The sequence below is a fragment of the Mus musculus genome, chromosome 15 (genome assembly GCF_000001635.26).
Source record: "Mus musculus strain C57BL/6J chromosome 15, GRCm38.p6 C57BL/6J".
Classification (NCBI taxonomy): Eukaryota; Metazoa; Chordata; class Mammalia; order Rodentia; family Muridae; genus Mus; species Mus musculus.
The window spans coordinates 76,223,439-76,244,005 of NC_000081.6; the positions used below are offsets into that span (position 1 = coordinate 76,223,439).

A 20,567-nucleotide genomic window follows, 5' to 3' on the forward strand; every position below is an offset into this window, starting at 1 on the left:
TTACCCACTGAGCCATCTCGCCAGCCCTATTTTTTTATTTATATGTATGAGTATGTGTCTGTGTGTGCCACATGAGTGCAGGTGCCTGTGGAATCCAGAAGAGGGCGCTGCATTCCCGAGAGCTGAAATAACAGAGCTAAGCCAGCCAGGGTGGTCTCTGGGACTGGCAGTCAGGGTTACTGGAAGACAAGTGCTCTCTATACCGCCAACTTATCTCTCTAGCGTAATAACCTTTTAAAGTAAGTTCAATGTCCATCTAAGGATCAAGTAAACAAAGAGTCATGCTTCCAGGTAACAGAGTATTTTGTAATCATTTGAAACCATGAGACTGTTGATGACACTCAATAGGGGAAAAAAAATCTTTGCAACAAATCATGCTGGGACAGCAGGATAGTCACACACTAAAGTAGACACCTACTTCATGTCACACACAAAATGAACTCAAACAGACCAAAGGCCTCCACATAAGAACTAAATACAGCTCTGCTCTGAACACTGCCTGCTCTTTGGATGACACAGGTTCAAGTCCCAGCATTTACAAAGCAGCTGACAACCAGCTGTAACTCTAGTCCTGGGTGAACTGATGCCATCTTCTGGCCTCTACAGGCACTGCACACACACGGTGTACGTACAAGCAGGCAGCATACTCAGAAACTGAATTTTTTTTTTAAATATTAATAAGCTAAATATATACGGCTAGAAGTGTAGCTCAGTGGTGACTGCTCACCTCTCATGTGTGAAGCCTTGGATCCAATCCCAGAACCACAAAAATAAGTAAATAAATAGTACAACAAACAGCAAGTGTAAAAGTAAGAATAAGAACGGGACTGGGGGGGGGGGGGTCGGTTCAGTGGTTAAGCTCACTGGCTGCTCTTCTAGAGGTTCTGAGTTCAATTCTCGGCAACCACATGGTGACTCGCAACCATCTGTAACAGGATCTGATGCCCTCTTCTGGTGTGTCTGAAGACAGCTACAGTGTACTCACGTATATAAAATAAGCCTTAAAAAAAAAAATTCCAGGCTGGGCAGTGGTGGCGCACACCTTTTATCCCAGCACTTGGGAGGCAGAGTCAGGTGGATTTCTGAGTTTGAGGCCAGCCTGGTCTACAGAGTGAGTTCCAGGACAGCCAAGGCTACATAGAAAAACCCTGTCTCGAAAAACCAAAAAAAAAAAAAAAAAAAAAAAAAAAAAAAAAAAAAAAAAATTCCAGAAAAAGAAGAAGAGGGAGAGGGAGAAAGAGCAATAAGCAAAAATGTTTCTAGCTTTGGTTAGAGCAATGGTTTCTTAGATATAACATGTAAAGCATGGCCAACAAAAAATGAATGAACGAAAGAATGAATAAATAAATAAATCAGATATATAATAATAATGAAAACTTAATACACTTTTTGAGCTGGGAAGACAGCTCAACAGATAGAGGCACTTCCCACCAGGCAGAGGGACTGAGTTCAATCCCTGATACCCACGTGGAAGGAAAGACGCAAATGCCACACATTGTCCTTTAACCTCCACATGTTCACTATGACGCATGCTTGCCCCACCCAACAGACAGCAAGTGTAAAACTCCTCAGTTAAAAATACTTTCTCAGAACTTAAGTATCCAAAAGATCCTTCAAGAAATTAGAAGGGCACCTAGCCTGCTGAAGGCCCTGGGTTCCACGCACCACTCCACAAAAGGAAAAAATAAGTAGAAAAATTAATAGGCAGGCAGTGCAAAGAGGGGAGGAAATACACTGAAGACATTAGAAACATCATGCGGTGATATTGGGAGAGTAGAATACTTCAGCTCCTGTGGAAAACCATCTGGCAGTTCCTCAAACAGTTAAATATAGAATGACCACATGACCCAGCGACTCCACTGCAAGTCATCTACCCAAGAGAAAGCTACAAATGCACACACAGATGTGCGTGCGAGTGCTAACACACCATTCGTCATAATAATCCAAATGGAAATGTTGCTGTATCCATAAAGTGAAATATTCTACCGTGGTGGCGTATGTCCGGAAACTATGCTCCGGAGGTGAAGGCAAGAGGATTGTGAGCTCAAGGCCAGTCAGGGTTATACTGTATGATCCTGTCCCAAAAGAGAGGGTGGGGATAAAAGGGAGGTGGATAAGATACTGGTATGTGTGAGAGAAGGCCGACTCGAACAGGAGGAGTCCATTTAGATGAAATGGCCAATCCAGAATCTCTAAGAGCTGAGAGCAGAGTGGTTACAATAGCAGGGGACAGGGGGTGAGATGTTCTGGAACTGACTATGATGGATATACAACTCTGCAGATGTACAACTCTGCAGATATGCTAATACATACAAAAAAGACACAATTGTACACACGTGTGTGTGTGTGTATAGATTTTTTTTTTCGAAACAGGGTTTCTTTCAAATTTAGAGACCTGCCTGCCTCTGCCTCACAAGTGCTGGGATGAAAGGCGCACACAACTACCGCCTGGCGAATTGTACACTTTACATAAGTCAACTGTATTATGACCTGTGAAATGCATCTAAACACTAAGCATGGGGTCAACAGAATAAGGGCTAACAAGGAAAGCCAGTGTCTCCAGAGGTCATCAGAGTCGGGAGGACTCCGAGTACAGGAAGCTCTGTCTCCCTCTCGCCAGCTCCTCCCCTCCTCTCCCCTACCTCACAGACATCGGCACCAGGCACCACCACCTTACTACTTTTCTTTAAGGTAGTTCTATTGTGCCAGACTCTTTTATTTAGTGTTTGCCTTTCCACAGTTGAGAGATCTCAAGTCCTCTCCCAAGAGCCCCAAACAACTGGCAGCCCTTACCCTTGCCAGCTGAATGCTACTGTTAGTCACCGTTCATCCGTGCAAACACCCTGCGAATGCAAGCTGGGGGGCGGGGGGAGTGCTGGTGCCAGGGACGAAGATAACAGAGCTCAGAGTCCAGTATAGAGAAGGACAGGAACACAGGAGAGGGTACCACCCACAGCAGTACCAGGTCGGCCACAGCCTTCAAAGGAGCTTGCCCACCCCCACCCCCGTCTTGCTGTAGACATAGGGACATAGCTCCCGGCCTCTTTTCAACCCACCTTTCCCTCAGCCTGGTGTGGATCTCTCTCACACAGATACTTCTTGCAGATTCCCATCCCCCAATCCTTACCCACTCACCAAGAGCGCTCACCCCTGCCTCCATTCTCATGCTTTCTGCCCCGACGACGAGGCAGTGTGGCCAGCACGCTGCCAGCCACGCTGCCTGGCACTATATCGTTCCCATAAGTGACAGGGTAGGCCTCGAAGGTGCTGCTCATCTCCACCCTAAACTGTGCCCTGCCTCATACTTGGGGGTGGAGGAGGACTCAAGCTTTTTCTTCTTTACCAAACATCCCCATCTCTGTATCCTTTAATTATCCCCTCTCCCTCAAAACTTCCTGGGAGCCATTACAAAGCAGGCTCAGGGAAGCAGAGGTCAGGATACCTCTCAGAGGTGGACCAACTAGCAGGATACGTCATCAGCCCACTGATGCAGCAAGGGTGCTGGGCTGGGTTAGGCACCCAGAGCTCTCTAGCCACAAGCCCCATCTGTTTCCAACTCAGCAGGGATCTCCACAGATAGGAGGCAGGGTAGAGTGGGAAGACGGTGGAACTCAAGTAGACAGGAAGTTTAGAAAGTTTTAGGAAAAGCATTGCCCTGTGGGAAAGGCTGGGGATTTCCAGGCAGGAATGACTCTGGGGAAGAGGCCTGGGAGGCTGTAAATAGGAATGGAGGTCAATGGGATGAGAGTCAAAGGTGAAGGCAGCATCTCTTTAAAGGCTAGGGCCCTTCCTCAGTCCAGGCACTCCAGGTGGAACGCCCTAGGGAATTAGCCAACTGTAAGCTGGGACTAGAAGAGAGGCATAGCCACCTAGTGGGGAGCATTAAGACAGCTCCCCATGGGCTGGAGAGATGGCTCAGCAGTTAGGAGCACTGACTGCTATTCTGAAGGTCCTGAATTCAAATCCCAGCAGCCACATGGTGGCTCACAACCATCTGCAATGATATCTGATGTCTGCTTCTGGTGTGCCTGAGGGCAGCTACAGTGTACTAATAAATAAATCTTTTTTTTTTTAAAGGGCAGCTCCCAATATTCTTGCAATCCAGGGAACCTCAGCAGCCTAATGGAACCACTAAGGTCCAGTCTCAATGAGATGACAAGGGGCAGGCCTCAAAAGGAAGCAGGGTGCACGGGGCAGGCACATCCAGCCTCCTCTCGGCCATCGCTTCCCTTGGTCTGCAGCCCCGGTGCTTAGCTAACCCCTGTATGGAGCCAGAGTCAAGGAGACTCTGGTGCTTCAGCGTGCCTCAGGAGCATTCTTGATCCTCTCTCACTACTCCGGGAGCCCCCAGCACCTGCTAGCCTGCTTAGCAACTCAGCTACTTTGAGGCTGGTGAGACACCCATGTACAGGCAGCTGCACCTGTCACGTGACAATTCCACTTCAGGCAATACTTCTGTACCCCTGCCCCACCCTCTCACCAGCCTCCAGTGCCACCCATGCCAGAAGACAGACAAGGGGCAATACTGCCCAGTGGGCCTAGCATTAACCTGACTCTGGTGGAACTAGGCTAAGAAAGGACACAGAGCTGGGCCCAAGAAACCTCTGGGGACCTGTCACTAGTACACTCCTAGATGAGCAGGAATGCCGCACCTCAGGAAGAAGAAGCCCTCATGACTTTAGCATAATACTTAGACAAGGCACTGGACCATATAAGCCCAGCACACCAACCAGACAAGGAAGTACCACTATATATAGTCAATACTGGTCTACACAGTACTGCCCTGGGGCTTGCCAGATATTTCCTTGTCCTGAATCTTTCCTGAGAGACCCTCAAGGAGTGAACCTCAGCCCAACCTTCCCCATGGTTCTCTAGGGGTACAGTGGTCAGGATCAAGAGCCCACGGTCCCAGTGGCATCATTAACTGGTCCTCATGAGCAAACAAGCCAGCCACAGAACTAGCAGACCCCCACACAGCACAGCCACTGTGCCCTGGGTGGGGTGTGGGGTGGAGTGGCACCCAGGCCCCAGGCAAAGCTGTAGCCGGACAGCTCTCCCTGAGCTGCCCTTGGGGGCAGAGCCAGCAAAACCAGCCATGTGGAGCTGGAACCTGTTTTGTTGGGCTCGGCCTGGGGCCTCTGTATCAACCCTCCTCAGTGGCACATACCCAGACCTCTAAGTCTTTGAATGCTGGGAGGTACGGGTGGACTCATGCCTACTTTGAGCTTACAGACCCCAACCCAGAGCCTTGAGTGGCTGACAGCGTCCAGAACCTGCGCAGGTCCAAGGCTCAAAGAGGGCACGAAGCAGGTTAAGTTGCCAAAGCCACACACTGGGTTGAATAGGCTCTCTCAAGTTCCTCTAGAGAAGAAGGGGCTATTTCCAGGGGACAAAGTCAGGGTGCAATGGAATTCCCTGCCAAGGGAGGGTGTGGCCCAGTCCTGGCCAGTTTGGGGAGGTGAGGAGAGACAGTAGCTATGTCATTCACTGCCAGGCAGTAGCTCCCACCCCACACCCCACACAGGCAGTTGCCTCAGAGGAGAGGCAGGAGATGGCTTAGCCTTGACCCACGTGTCTGCTGGGAAAAAAGACACCGGACACTGGTCTAGACTGCGGACCCTGAAAAGCCTTGCTTCATACACACACCCGCCCCCACCAGGGCCCACCCCAGCCACCCGTGCCTGGAGATGTCCTATTAAGGTCATAGACGCGGGGGCTCAGTGGAGCGCATCCATCCCTTCCCCGGGCCCCGAAGGCTGCAGGGAGGCGAGCGAAGTTGGTGAGACTTGAGGCGAATGACTGAGCTCTGTTGGGACAACGGTCGGGGACAGCAGCTGGGGACACGGCCGGCTGTCAGGCTGGCTAACCTGGAGGGGCCCGCGCTCCCGACAGGGCAGACAGGGGCCAGAGGCTCCGTACCTTTGTACTTCTCCCGCACCTCCTCGTAGGCCTGGATGAAATCCTGTTCGTCGGGTGGTGGGCCAGACGTCAGCAGATGGGCCATGCTGGCGGGAGAAGAACGCAACGGGCCGCCGCGCAAGGCCAGCCCTGGCGGCCGCTCTGCCCCCGCCGCCTCCGCGCGCACGGCTTAAAGAGGCCTCCCCCGCCCCGCCCCGCACCCAGGATGCCCCACGGGCGGGGCGGGGCCGGGCCAGCCAGCAGGCGACCTGCCCCGTAGCTGGACGCGCTGCCTGGCGCGCCCCTTCGCGGGAAGCTGAGCCTTGATCCCACACACATCCAGTTGCAAACACTTCCCTGCCGACTCGGGAACCAGAGGCGGCTGACAGGACTCGGTCTAAGGTGGCCGTTTCCTTTGGCCGGCTGCGACTTCTCCACCTCCTTCGCCCCGGGCCACTTCACCTGGCCACCGGAGTGAGGCCCTTCCTGCCTGGCTCCCTCCCTCCTTTCGCCGTTACTTAGAACTTCCTCCCTCCGTCCTAACAGTGGAGATACAGTTTTGGCATCGCCGAAATATAAGAGGCGCTTGAAACACGGGGGAAAGTCGCACATTAAAAAAAAGACAGAGTACACAATTGACAAAAGAAAATATCTTCGTAATTAAACAACAACAACAAAGTTCCTTTCTACCCGTCAGTCTCCCAGCATCGACACGCCTTCCTTTCCTGATTGGCTCTGCGCCGTTCCTGGAAACCTTAAACACCATATGAACCAGGAGCTCTGCGTCTAGAAACCAGTCCTTAGAAAATTACCAGACAGCACAAAGACAACATGTGGGGCTGGCTACAGCATAAAGGGCAGTAAACACAAAACCACCCAACCAGTAAAAAGGGCTTCTGGGGTACCCTGTCTCTACCCTCACCCCTGTCTTTAAAGGTCTGAGGTAGTGAAGGGTATTCAAAAGTCCACGTGGGAAAATAACCCATTTTATAAATCATCAATTGTGTGTGTGTGTCCTGCACATGCTCTCAGATCAGGAATAGTCTGGGGGGGGGATATGTCTTTTTTCTGTCCCCTTCCATTTCCACAAGCTACTGCTATGCTTCCACCAGCAAAGTTCCTGGAGACTGTACCATCTCCATGCTCACTCAGCACCTGGCCTTTCAACTCTCCAATCTACCCTTACCACCTCCTGCATTTCAAATGCCTCATCATCTCCTAGAGGACAGCGTCAGTGTTCCTTTCCCAGGGCATCCCACCCAATGGCCTCCAGCCTTACGGTGACCCACTTCTCAAAGGAACAGGCTGCCCTCCAGATAGCTACCCTCCAACTGCCTGCTGTCTCCCATGGTGCCTTTCGCCTTGTCTTTCCCATCCTTAGGGACTGGCAGCTCCTGAAAGGAACAGCTGGACTCTGGCTCACACGGAGGTTCTAGGGCTCTCACAGATTAAACATCTTCTCCTCTCCAGGTGGCAATGTGCTCCCACCCTGAGATGGCACACAAGACTGGAGAAGCGGTTTGACCTCAAGAGACCAAGAAATGATTCCAACTGGAGATGGGCACATGGACCCGTTTCCAGGAGACCACTGCTGAGCTGTTGCAACAAGAAGCCAGACGTCAGCTCTTTAAAAGTCCTCCAACCTCCTGCAGCTACCAAGGACGAGCCAGCAGGTGGAGCTGTGCTACCTGACCTCACCAGTTCAGAAAGAGCCCTCCCTCATAGCTGAACGATGGCCCCTGATGTCTTACCCAGTCAAACACAGGAACACACAGTACATAGAAGGTGTTTAACACCTGTGCTGATAAGGCAAGCTGGCCAGACCCTTTCCCATTACCTGCAATGCGGATGACGGCCCGCTCTGCAGGGTCCAAGACGCTCCCATTGCCCACAGAACCACCTCCACTTCGCCGACTTCTCTGTGTTTTCCCAAGGTTCCAGGGCAGTGTGTCCCCGGGGCTGGGTGAGCCACTGCTTCCATTGGAACTACCTTCAGCCACTGCCACTGGCCGGACCTCAGAATCCTCCCCTGACATGGCCTCCTGGAGGGAAAGTAAGAAGGAGTCACACTCTCACCTGTGGGGAAAGTTGATACTGTGCATTGACCCACCACCACCTCCTTAACCTGAACATTGATACTGAACTCCTATCTTGCTCATACACTGACCCTCTGATGCTCATCCCAGACTTTACTCCCATTCCTATCTATCCTCGCCTCCTCCAGCAAACACACTTGACCATCGTTCCTGTCTCTTAGTTACCCAAACGCTAACTATCCCCGCCCCCATCCCCAGCACAGGACACTGACTCCACCCTCCACCTGTCAAACTGGAGGAGAAGAGGGCACTACCTTCAAGCACACATTGATAGGACCCTGTCACTAGGACTAGAGCTTCCATTCCCTGCATTTCAGTCTTGGACTCCCTCTCCTCTGATCCTCCAATAGGCTGGTAATGAGGCCATCAACAAACACGGCTTATGTCCCTACTGTCCCATTCTTCAAGACCCTCAACCCCAGTCCGCGGTCACTGCATCTACCTCCAGGCTCAGTCTTTAGGACGCCCCATCACTCTTACCCCACCTCTAACCTACACAGTCCCACCTCTGTCTCTGCGATCTCTGCAGCAAAGGCCTATAAATAGCTGGAGCCGCAGCGGCGTGGGTTGCGGGAACTCGGATGCGGCAAGGCCCGGGGGAGCCCGGCAGCCGCTCTAGCAACCCACCAGCTTACTGCGTGCAGCCAAAGCGCACGCATCCCCACGCGTGCACACGCCCCAGCTCCCTGCTCCAAGAGCACTGGCGTGCGAAGAGGTGAATGGGGCTCTGTCTCAGCGGGGGTGGCATAGAGTGGGGGCACAATGTGGGCTCTGTGCCTCGCCCTCGGGCCAAGGGCTGAAAAAGAGTCAACGGTCCTCAAGCTGGTGCCTCTCTCGACCCCACTCCACCGCGGGGCCCTTCAGTGGCTGTCTCTGTTCCAGCCCCCAACCGAGCCTGCCTTCATCGCGGCGTTTTCTGCCCACACTCAAGCACCTCCCGTCCAGTTCCGCAATTTCCTGATCCCAGGGAGGTGTTGATCTCTGCATAGAGCAAGAGGGGCTGTGAAGCAGCACCTAATTCCGGGTGGTCTGAGGCCATCCACCCCTACCCGCCTTCCCCCCAAAACTCCCAACTCATCTGGAGCCTCTCCATACCCTCCCAGTTCTACGCTCCTGGTGGTTCCGCTTGCCTCCTCTCAGCCGCTGCAGCCAGACTCCTGGGGCCCAGGAGAACCGCGGAGGCAGCGCAGGCGGGGCTAATCCAGAGCCCCGCCCCGGTCCCACCAAGAGCTGCGCTGCCCGGGCGCCTCCGAAAACGAGCAAAGGATTCACGCGTGACCGGGCTACGTGCCAAGAGTACTGGACCCGGAGGTTGCAGAACCGGAGCCGAAGATATGACTAGATCAGGCGGCACTCACCGAGTGCGCACACCTTGGTGGGCGGTGAGTGAGGAGACAAGAGATGCTGCTGGCGATCGTGAGGTCGTAGGAGTGCACCGCGTCCAGACGCCTGGATCCACTGCCCACCGCCGCCCCCACCCTCCGTGAACAGCTGACCCGTCCCTAGCCACGTGGGTGGCCCCCACTCCCCAAACAGGTCGGATTCTGAGTTCCAGCCGGTCCTTCTAACTGGTTTCAAGTACAGGTTTATTCAAAGACAGAGAACCCCTCTAGGGCGCGGTCCAACCAAGACGGGTGTGTCTGGCGGTGCTCCCTCCTGCCGTGTTCTGCTGACCCCTGGCGGTCGAGCAGGCCAAGGAACCATTAGGTCTGGCCCTCCCCAGTCCACAGTCATCCTGTCTATCCAGCCAAAGACAGGAGTGCTCCCGTGGGCAGCTCTGACACTTAAGGACTTTGTAGAGCAGGGAACCAGAAGCTGGCCTCTTAGGTCAAATGTCCAGGAAAGAGATCCAAGAGACCAAGAGAGTTATCAGGGGGTACCCGGGAGTATGTTCTTGCAGGTGATTAGATGAGTCGGTAAAGCTTGGGTATCGTGAAAGATGACAAAGATTCTGGGCTGCTGAAGGCAGTCCACAGCGCTGTCGTAGCGAAGCACCTGACCGGAGACCCTCAAAGGAGGTGCCTTCAGACCGCGGGAACCCTGTCCATAGTCACCCGTCAGCACCTGTGCCACAAACACTGCCTTGTAGCCTTCTGCGTTGGGAGGCGAGTAGCGATCCAGTACCGACAGAGAGGCACGCTTGGCGAAGTACACGCCCTGTCCGTAGAGTGTGCCTACAGGGCAGGACAGGTGAGTCAATCACCAAGGTGAGGGTCTTCGGGGTTAGCATGGCTGGCCCACCTCCCTGCCCGGCACAGGCCTTACCGTTTCGGCCACAGAAACTGCGATTGAAGCCGTGCGCACAGATGTCGAGCACTGCAGACTCTGAAGTGCCATGGTAGAGGACCTGCTCCACTGGGCGTTGCTGGCAGCTCTGCATTAAACGCTCCCGGTGCAGCTGGTACTGTTGCTGCAGCAATGGGTGTGACACGCGTTCTACCTGCCAAGTACATGGTAGTTGAGGTGAAGTTATTTGGAATCTATCCCTACAACAGCCAGGAGAAAGCTGAACTCAGCACTCTGGTGGAAGGAAGAATTTAGGATTTACATGAAAACTTGAAAGCTCACCATGCTGCTCTGTCTAGAGAAATACAGTGACTGTCTCCATGGGACGAGTGACACGGGAGGGCTAGCTTCCAGGAAGGCCTAACTCCTCCAGGGAGCCCTGCAGGTGGGTAGACCCCACCCCCACCCCACTCACCTAAATTTAGGACCAACAATCAGGCTTCAACAGTAAAAAGCCAAGCCAGGAGCCTGTATTGCCTCTCAGCACTAGAAGGCTCAGACAGCAGAGAAGACCTCAGCCAACCAACCCCTGTTCCTGAAGGAAAAAAAAAAAAACTCAGGCTTTCAAACAGAGCTTTTAAAGAAATGCTAACTGGCCTTTTAGGAGGCAGATGATTACCACATCCATAAAACAAAACTACCTGCTATGAAAAAATCTGGACATCAGAAACAGGACATTTAGGATGAGATTTCTAGGCTGGAGATACAGTGGGGAGGACAGAGCGCTTGCTTAGCAAGTGGAATGGATCCCCAGGGTAAAAAAGGAAAGAGAAACACCGGGTGGTGGCTCACACCTTTAATCTCAGCACTCCGGAGGCAGACGCAGGCAAATCTCTTGAGTTTGAGGCCAGCCTGGTCTACAGAGGGAGTTCCGGAACAGCCAGGGCTATACAGAGAAATCCTGTCTCAAAAAAACCCAATAGATAGATAGATAGATAGATAGATAGATCTACACAGAGAAATCCTGTCTAAAAAACAATAGATAGATAGACAGACAGACAGACAGACAGACAGATGAAAGGGAGGGGGAATAGGAGAGAGGAAGAGAAGAAGAAATAGCAGAGGAGGAGGAGAAGGAAAGGATTGCTGAGCTAATTCTGTTCATGGACCAGATAATGAAGTGGTTAAAGCTACAGATTCGACTATGCGGTACTCTAGATGGATCTAAGAAACCGGTGCTGAGAACAGAGCTAAGAGATGAGAGAGAGCAACCATGAGAGGACAGGCAAGAACATGAAGCAGGCGGGGACTAAGCTCTGCTTCCTAAGAAGGTGGTGCAGCTGGGAACAAAGTGGAAGACGTGTCCCTGAGCTGGAGGCCATTAGCACCAGATGGAGAGAACCATGAAGTGCCAAGGACATTGGGAAAGACATGGCCCTGGCACCTAGCAGAAAACCATAGCTTATAAAGTGAAAAGAAAAAAAAAGAAAAAAGAAAAGCCTTTGCAAGTAAACACATGCACACCAAGGTCAGTATGCAAGTACAAACGGGAAGAAATTCCACCCTGGGTTTCTCAGTGCCAATTCCGGATGTTGGTAAGGCATCAAGCATGGGGCTGGAGAGATAGCCCAGCAGTTAGGAGTGCATACTGCTCTTGCAGAGGACCTAAGTTTGGTCCCCAGCACCCATGTCAGGTGACTCACAACTGCCTGTAATTCCAACTCCAGAGGGAACCGAGGCCTCTACGGTCACCTGCATTCATGTGCACAGAATCCTCCACCCCACCTACCCACTCGTGACCGCACCACAAAATATTTTTAATCTTAAAAAAAAAAATCTGCCGGGCATGGTGGTGCACGCCTTTAATCCCAGCACTCAGGAGGCAGAGGCAGGCGGATTTCTGAGTTTGAGGCCAGCCTGGTCTACAAAGTGAGTTCCAGGACAGTCAAGGATATACAAAGAAACCCTGTCTCAAAAACCAAAAAAATCCAATGATTGTTCTAACTTTCCAAGAAGTGGGGGAGGAGGGTGGCGCTATGAGATGACCCAGAAAGATAAGGTCACTGCTATGCAAACCTAGAACCTGAATTCAGGCCCCAGAACCCACCCACATAAAGATGGGAGAAGAGCAATGTCTTCATAAATCTGAAAAAAAAAATTGAATCTAAACACTATATCCCAGCCAAGATAATAAAACAAGTAAGGACATATTAGTAAATGAAAGACTGTACAAAATTTACATTTATATCAAGTTAGAGCTAGGTGTAGTGGCTCACACCTTTAACTCCGGTATTCGGAAGGCAGAGGAGGCCGAATCTCTGTGGGTTCAAGGCCAGCCTGGTTTTACACAGTGAATTCTGGGAAGACCAGAGCTCCACAGTGAGACCCTGTCTCAATAAAATAGAATACAATTAGATTTATGAAAAAAAATCTTCTAGTTATAAAAGGCTACACGTATACCTTTTGGTTTTTTGAGGCACAGTCTTGCCCTAGACCCCAGACTAGCCCTCATTAGGTAAACCAGCCTCAAACTTTCAGGTATGCCCTGGCCTCAACCTCTCCAGTGCCTGGATTACAAGCATTTACCACTACACCCAGTTGTTACTATAACTTAAAACTCAGAGATGCACACTACCCACTCATGGATGCCCCTACGCAGCAGCAGAGTCTACATATCAGGGTGGCAAGGGGTCAGCTTGCCCAGAAGTCAAGCATGACCCAGAAGAAACAAGGAACTTTAAAAAAAAAAAATTACAAAAGAAGGCACTAAATCCCCCACTCTTCTTTCATCCAGTGTTGCTTATTATTTTGTTGTTGCTTTCTGAGATATAATCTCATGTACCTCAGGGTATCCTTGATCTCAGTATGGAGCTGAGGATAACCTCACAGCATCCTCACGGCTGGGATGCTGTGCCACCGTACCCTGCTGTTCACGGCTGGGAACTGAACCCAGGGCTCTCGGAATGCTTGGAAGCCCTGCGCCAGCTGAGCCACACCCTTAGTCTACCACACTGGCTTGTAAGGGGTTTGGTTTTACCTGTCTGTTTACTTTGCTTTCCCCTCTTTAAGATTTTTGTCGTTTTAATTTCTGGATGTGTGTATGTGTAGGTACACTCAGGGGCCACAAGTGGGCATCGGCGGCTTCCTGGAGTTGGCGTGACAGGCAGCTGTGAAGGGCCTAACAGGGCAGGTATTTGGCAAACTCTAGTACTCTTGAGAGTGAAGCAGGCTCTCCAGACCACTGAGTCACCTCTCCAGGCTCACCACAGCTTTGTTTTATTTTACTTTAAAAAGATAAGAGGGTTTTTGTTTGTTTGTTTGTTTTTGTTTTTAGGGGCTGGAGAGATGGCTCTGGAGTCAAAAAGCACTGGCTGGTCTTTGAGAGGTCATGGATTCAATTCCCAGGACCCATGTGATGCTCTCTTCTGGCACCATATCACATGGTGCACAGACATACATGCAGGCAAAACACTCATATGCATAACATACAATAAAAATTGAAAATAAGATATGCTAAAAAATATTGTTAATGTCTGTGTTTTGCCTGCATGGTTGTATACCACACACATGTCCGGTGCCTGCAGAGTTCAGAAGCAGGCATTAGGTTCCCTGGAACTGGAATTACGGATGCTTGTGAACTGTCATGTGACTGAAGAACTGAACCCATGTCTTCAGCAAGAGCAACAAATGTTCTTAGCCTCTGAGCTGTCTCTCCAGCTCCTACAGTTTTGATTGCTTCTTTGCTTTGTTTTCTTGTTTTTTTTTTTTTGTTTTTTTTTTTTTTTCCGAGACAGGGTTTCTCTGTGTGGCCCTGGAATTCACTCTGTCCTGGAGCTCACTCTGTAGACCAGGCTGGTCTCGAACTCAGAAATCCGTCTGCCTCTGCCTCCCGAGTGCTGGGATTAAAGGCCTGTGCTCCCACCACCCAGCAAGCTCCCACAGTTGTAACAAATATGGTTACATTTACCTGGTTGTGATGCAAGGGTAGTATCTTTTTTTCTTTATCCTTATCAACATAGAGCCAAAGCATGAAAACTATAAAGTGAAGTTGGTTTATGCACCTTAACTACATAGGGTATACACAGTAAATGTCCAAATTATGACATGGTAGGAGGAAGAGATGATAGAAAAAGAAAGAAGCCGGGCATTTGTGGCACAAGCCTTTAATCCCAGCACTCGGGAGGCAGAGGCAGGTGGATTTCTGAGTTCGAGACCAGTCTGGTCTACAGAGTGAGTTCCAGGACAGCCAGGGCTACACAGAGAAACCCTGTCTCGAAAAAAAAAAAACAAAAAGAAAGAAAGAAAGAAAGAAAGAAAGAAAGAAAGAAAGAAAGAAAGAAAGAAAGAAAGAAAGAAAGAGAAAGCCCATTCTATTCCTCTGTGTATATCTAGACAAGGAAAAAGAAAGTCTCTAAAGTAGTAACAGGAAAAACCCACAAATGTGCCATCTTAAGTGATAGAGATACTGTCTAGAAGACTTGAGTGCACAAACATTACTAAGAAAACCAGCTGTGACCAGAGGGATGGCAGCCCCTGTGGCTGTGACACTGATAGTCATAGGTCATAGCTGTTGTGAGGGCCCACTTGTGACCTGCCTAACCTCCAGGGAAGACTGGAAGTCCTGAGTTTCCAGCCATCTCTGTGTGGAGACTGAGGCTGCCAGCCCCACCCACAATTTTTAGCATCAAGCGCGGAGAGCACCTTGCCCAGTCTTACCACACAGTGACAACTCCCCTGTCCTTTTTTTTTTTTTTTTTTTAATGTGTATGAGTACACTGGAGGGCATTGGATCCCATTGCAGATGGTTGTGAGGCACCATGTGGATGCTGGGAATTGAACTCTGGAAAACCAGTCAGTGCTCTTAACCGCTGAGTCATCTCTCCAGCCCTCCCTTGTACTTCCTACCCATTTAAGGTCATCCCTCTTTAGCCTCATCTATGAGTGCAACCAGTCTTCTGGGTGAAAAGGCTGTCGGCCATCATGTTTTCTCTTCTACCTGACTGTCCACATCCTTCCAGGGATGTCTCTGTGGTCACTCCCTGCATGCTCTTTGTTCCCTTGTCACAGGTAGCAGACTAGCCTGACAGTCTCTCTCTTCTTCCCAGTCATTTATTTATTATTTATTTAATTGTGTATTTTGAGACAGAATCTCACTATATAACTCTGGCTGGACTGGAATTCACTATGCAGACCAGGCTAGCCTCAAACTCACAGATCTACCTGCCTCTGCTCTTCTTTTCTCACCTGCCTGGAATGCTGGGGAGGGCGTCCTAAGGCTCCCCACTCCTTGGTACTAGCTTGTTTCTTGTCCATGTTCATCGTTGCCAAATTTAGCAAGAATACAGGAGGAGTAGCCACTATGAATATATACAATACATATATGTATGCATATTTTTCTCCCTTAGCTACATACCACACACACACACACACACACACACACACACACACACACACACACACACACACACACACACACACACACACACACGGGTATTATTTTATTTACAAGGAGAGAAGGTGGGGCTAGCCCTTTGCCAGAACTGGCCTGGGTTGGAAACAGAAAGCCCCTCCTCCACCCGCCATACACACAAGAACAAGAAGAGTAATCCTCACATTGGCCACCAGATGGCACCAACTGTGGCACAGACAGTTCTACAGTCCCCAGTAGAGAGCCTCACTCAGACAGGCCTGTCAGATCCCTAATCCCTATATCCTTCTGTTTATCTTCCTCAGATTCGAAATGTTCTCTGGGCAAAGAAGGGGTGCTCACCCACTGTAGGGAGCAGAGGAACCCTGAGCGAACGAAGCCCTGAATAAATGTATGTTGACGTGAGCGAGCCATGCCAAGGATTCTAGAACCTTGCAAAGCCTCCTGCCCGTAAACATTCAGAGGCATGGCAAAGCCTTCCTCTTGTCCAATTATGGATATTGATGGTGTGTGCAGAAAAATGTCCCCCATAGCTTTCTCTGCTAGAATATTTACTGCCCAAAGACTACTCCCAACAGAGATTTGCTAAACCTGCCTTCCCAATCCACAAATCCGTGTTTATCTGTATATAATAACCCTGCCTCCTTGTGCAGCTGCATGCAATAACCCCACTTCCTGGTCCACTCCATATGATAACGACACTCAACTCTGAGGTGCTGAAGTTTCTCCATCTAAGAGCCCAGACCTCATCCCAGCATCCTGTGCAACCCTGTGTTTGTCTTTTCTTCACTCCCTCAATGCCCCCGGTCATGTCCACGGCCCTAGAGCCAGGCATGGATATGGAGATCCATTCTATCCACTTTCGAAGATCCACTTTAAGCAGCTTTTGGTCAACCAACACTAATATAAAGAAGAGTTCTGTACACCAGGCACAAGGCCAGCAACACAGGACATGAACTCACTCGAACAATGCGGATCCTGCCGTGGACAGCATCCAGGGTGCTATAAAAGGCCCGCACCACATCTTGGAACTCCTGGGAATTCTCTTCCAGGGCCTCCAGTCTGCCCAAGGGTTCCTTCAGCCCCTGCTCAGACACTGACACACAGGAAGAAAGGACAGTGGGGGCCATGTCTCAAGCACTAGCTTAAAAGCTAACCCATTCCACCCCCACCACCCTCAAGTCCAAGGTACAGACTCACAGTTGGGTTTTGAAGCCTCCAAAGGAAAGGTCAAATTCTGGTCCCAGGGGTCAACAAGCAGAGCAGCTAAGTGGCGAGCCGCGCGGGCAGGCTGGACCCCAAAGCCACGGAGGACAACTCGGTCGCCACGGAGGGTAGCACTCACATCATGACACCTTTCCAGACGAGCCCCCAGCTCCGGGGGTAGCATGCGCCCTTGGAGACTCACTGTCTCCTCCCGAAGGTGTGCCTCCAAGGCATTGGATAAGGCCTGGTTCAATTCATCCACATCCTGCTCAAAGGATGTGTGCACCACCAGCTGGGCCTCGCCCCCAGTGTCCTCATCCAGGGCCTCTTCTGCTTCTAACAGGGAAAGGGCCATGGCTCGCCTTAGTGCATTAGCCTCCTGCTGATCTGCCACCTGGCTTTGAGACTCCAAGGACCGGTGGATAGCCAGTTGAAGTGTGGCTTCTTCTTCTAACTGCCCACGTGCCCCGGTGCTAAGGGCCACAGGCTCCTCCTCAGCCTCAAGTGTGGGGATTTCCTCCTGCTGCTCTACAACAGTCTCTCCTGGTCCTCCAGGTTTCTCCTTCTCCATCTCCAGAGGCACCCTGTCCTCCCCTCCATGTGGGCTCTCCAGGGTAGCCAGTAGCTCTCGGACGTCCTCTAAAGACAAAGGGAGGCCACTGGGTCAAAGGCTGGGCCCAGCCAGGAAGCTGATGATAAACAATAGGGTGAATTGGAATAGATATAAAAAGATGGAGATCATATCCGTGGGTACAAGGTAGGCCAAAAGGGCGTCACTGAACAAGTGATAGGGCAGGGCAGGGCAGGGAGGGGATTGTTAAGAAAAGACCGCAGGACGTACTCGGGCTCCCTAGGAGTCCTACCCAGTCTCAAGCTCTCCTGATCGATGCCTGTAATGTGGCCATGGAGGACTTGGAGGGCCTCAGTGGGATCTGTCTGTGGGAAGAGGATGTCAGGGTCACAGCAGAGGAGGAGACATCTAGGTCTGGCACGTGAAAAAAAAAAAAAGGACAAAGGTAGAACTCCATCTTACCCTTTCAGGGTCTATGTCCAGGGTGGCGCTGGCCAGATGTTCTGTCCCGAAGACACACTGGAACTGAGCCTCCAGTCTGTGAAGAAGGTGCTGCCCCTCCACACCCAGCAGGAACCTGGCACTGCCCGGGTGCTTCATGTTCAGCGTGTGACAGCTAATGCTGCCCAGCAGACTCTGAAGCAACTCTTGGGCTGCCTGGCAGGGGGCCCTGGCTCCACACAGCTGCGGGACCAGAAGGAGGGCAGCTTATGGGTTCAGAGCACAGGAAAGGTACCTGGGTCCCAGTAAGAGAAGAGGCAAAGTTGAGGGGATCCTGAGGGGGGGTCACTCACCCGAAAGCCAGTCACATCCGTTCCTTCAAGTGGGAAAAGGGCAACATCTTCTAGGCTGGCGAGGAGGTCCTCATAATAAAGCTGCAGGTAGCGCACAGCTCCTGGTTCCACTGACATCACCATTTCCACCAGGCCCTCTTGCTTCTGCATCTCCCCATACCCAGGGCTCTCCAGCCCAGTCTCTACAGACTCCATGGCTGTCCCCACTAGACCCATTAGCCCCTCTTGCCCTGTGGCAACTTCCCCCAGGCCCTCCTGCTCCTGAACACCCACTGAGTCTGAGGCCATGGGTCCTACTTGCTCTGGGAGCTCTGTAGAGCTCTCTACTGGATCGACTGGGCTTGTAGACCCCATACTCCCCTGGATCCTAATTGATCCCGAGTCAACTGGCAGGGCTTGTCCTGGAGCTCCTACAGGACCTGCCCTTAGAAGGGTTCCTAATTGTTGTGGTGCCTCCCCAGAGCCCACAGCCATGGTCAGAGCCCCGGCCAGTCCTCCAGTTCCTGTAGGCGCATGACCAATGACTCCAGATTCTTGAGTAGCTGAATGGTCCCTGCCACTGACGCCCTCAGCGAGCGCTTCTGGCTCTAAGACATCATAGTGAGGGACAAGGCTCAACTCAATGCCCTGTAGCCAGTGTTTCTGCTTCAGCACCCGTTCAGCCACTGGAGGGAGAGAGAAGACAGAAAGCACACTGAGTCTCTAGCGTAGAGGAAGGGTCCTCCTAATTTCAGACACCACTTACCCTGCCATTGCTGAAAGGAAATAACAGTGCCTAGCTGCCCAGGCAGGCTGCGCAGACCCTCCAGGGGTCCGCCACCACTGCGACGCTCATTTTCCAGGTAGAGCTCCAACAATAACAGGTCCACAGGAGAAGCACTGTCCACCACACGTACTGCTCGGGTCTGGGGCACCCAGGCCAAGGACACAGTGGCTCCATTCAGGGGCAGATTCCGGGCCTGTTCTGCCAGGGCACTGACCTCTGTGGGCAGTATATGAATCAACTCGGGCACCCTCCTTAACTAGAAGCTATGCCGCCCCCCCCACCAGCCCTGCCTCTCACGTGCCTCTTACCTGCCTCAGAAAGGGGCGTGGATAACTGGACCAGGGCACAGTCCTGCCGAGGACTGGCCAGGGCATGGCAAGTCTGCACGGGGTGTCCTGCAGCACCCAGCAAGGCCTGAACATGTTGCTCCAGACTCAGAGGTGAAGTGCCAGGTGGCAGGTGTTGGAGAAGCACACGTTCTGGGGCACGCGGTGGGGCTGGCCTCAGGCTCAGTCGGACACCATGTAGTCGGTGCTCTGCCTGGGCTAAGACCCTCTTTGCATCTGTGAGCAGAGATGAAAGTGTCAGAGATGGCAACGCTTCAGGGCACCCAGGCAACCTCTTGATTCAACCTCCTCACCTGCAGGATCTTGAAAGATGAGGACACCCCCACAGCCAAGTCTCTGCCAGCTCAATAGAAGTCCTCCACCCGAGCGACGGTGGTTTTCAAAGTACAGAGTAATGAGCTCATCTGGTATTTCTGGGGGCAGTCCCCGGAGCTCCAAGGCTGCCCCTGCCTCCACCTCTGCCATCAGAGTCCTGGGCGGCAACACATGGGAGGAGAAGAGGACCACTCACTTCCCCTGTCCAGTCCTCTCTCCCACGCTCTCAGCTGCTCCCCAGCACCCCATATTTACACTCACCCCTGCTGTCTCAGGCCAGTGTCTCAGGCCAGTCAGTTATGCCTGCTGTCCTTCCCAGGCAGAAGGCCTAAGGTAGGAAAACAAAAGTGAAACTGACTGGGGACAGGAAAGAGGGAGGAGCTAAGCCAGAGGCTGTAAGTAGTTCAGGAACTTCCTCTCCTGCTCTAGCCTTAATCCTCAGTCCACAAGGAACTTCTAAGGACCTTTCTGCCGAACCACCCACTAGCCTCTTAGCTAGTGGGGTAGACCAGATGTCTCCTAGACTTTCTCTTCTTCTTTGGCTTCTCTTTGTGGCTAATCACCCTTCCTATGGGATGCTTGAGATACAGTCACACTGTCAACCCCCCACCCCAAGAATCTCTAGGCTTCTGTGCCCTGGGTCCCAGACATGAGCAGCGCTGATCTTAGAGGCTGGCCCCTGGCTGGGTCCGGCTCTTAGAAACCGTCAAACCCAGAGGATAATCAGCCTTGCTTCTAAATGCTAAGGGTGAGCAGTTCCACCCTTCGCCCCCCAAAATCTCAAACCCAGAGACGAATTTTCTGGTCCCTGGGTCTCATATGATAGAGAACTGATTCCTGCAAGTTGTCTGTCTTCCATGTGTGTGCCACAGCATGGCGGGTGCACGCATAAACAAACAAAGGTGACTGTTTAAAAGCCT

The 20,567-nt window shown here is 51.7% G+C and overlaps 2 protein-coding genes across 5 annotated transcripts in view; both read right to left on the reverse strand.

Moving 5' to 3' along the window:
* Plec (plectin) overlaps positions 1-7,940 on the reverse strand; it is a 60,405-nt gene extending 52,465 nt beyond the window's left edge. For 2 of the 3 annotated variants that reach the window (NM_011117.2, NM_001163542.1), the window contains exon 1: positions 7,736-7,940. In NM_011117.2, coding sequence (NP_035247.2) covers positions 7,736-7,934 — 199 coding nt within the window. In that variant the 5' untranslated portion in view covers positions 7,935-7,940. Of the gene's footprint in view, positions 1-5,919; positions 6,060-7,735 lie in introns of those variants that run through there. The other variant, NM_201385.2, reaches the window with a different exon arrangement.
* A 1,616-nt stretch (positions 7,941-9,556) lies between these two features.
* Parp10 (poly (ADP-ribose) polymerase family, member 10) lies at positions 9,557-20,002 on the reverse strand. 2 transcript variants are annotated; one of them, NM_001163575.1, is made up of 11 exons: positions 19,909-20,002; positions 19,626-19,804; positions 19,294-19,548; positions 18,965-19,201; positions 18,220-18,884; positions 17,888-18,109; positions 17,718-17,790; positions 16,849-17,493; positions 16,611-16,744; positions 10,260-10,434; positions 9,557-10,168 (listed from the first exon to the last, which is right to left on the reverse strand). In NM_001163575.1, exons 2-11 carry the CDS (start codon positions 19,795-19,797, stop codon positions 9,864-9,866), a joined length of 2,883 nt encoding a protein of 960 aa, NP_001157047.1. In that variant the 5' UTR covers positions 19,798-19,804; positions 19,909-20,002; the 3' UTR covers positions 9,557-9,863. The 2 variants fall into 2 exon arrangements, with proteins under 2 accessions (NP_001157047.1, NP_001157048.1); NM_001163576.1 differs by having other exon boundaries at positions 19,626-20,002.
* Between the last annotated feature and the right edge of the window lie 565 nt (positions 20,003-20,567).

Coding starts and splice junctions, on each gene's coding strand:
- Parp10 (NM_001163575.1), bottom strand. CDS start 19,797: ATGGCAGAGGTGGAGGCAGGGGCAGCCTTGGAGCTCCGGGGACTGCCC. Junction 17,791..17,887: donor TGGACATAGACCCTGAAAGG/GTAAGATGGAGT, acceptor CTCTTCCCACAG/ACAGATCCCACTGAGGCCCT. Junction 10,169..10,259: donor CAGTTTCTGTGGCCGAAACG/GTAAGGCCTGTG, acceptor CCTGCCCTGTAG/GCACACTCTACGGACAGGGC.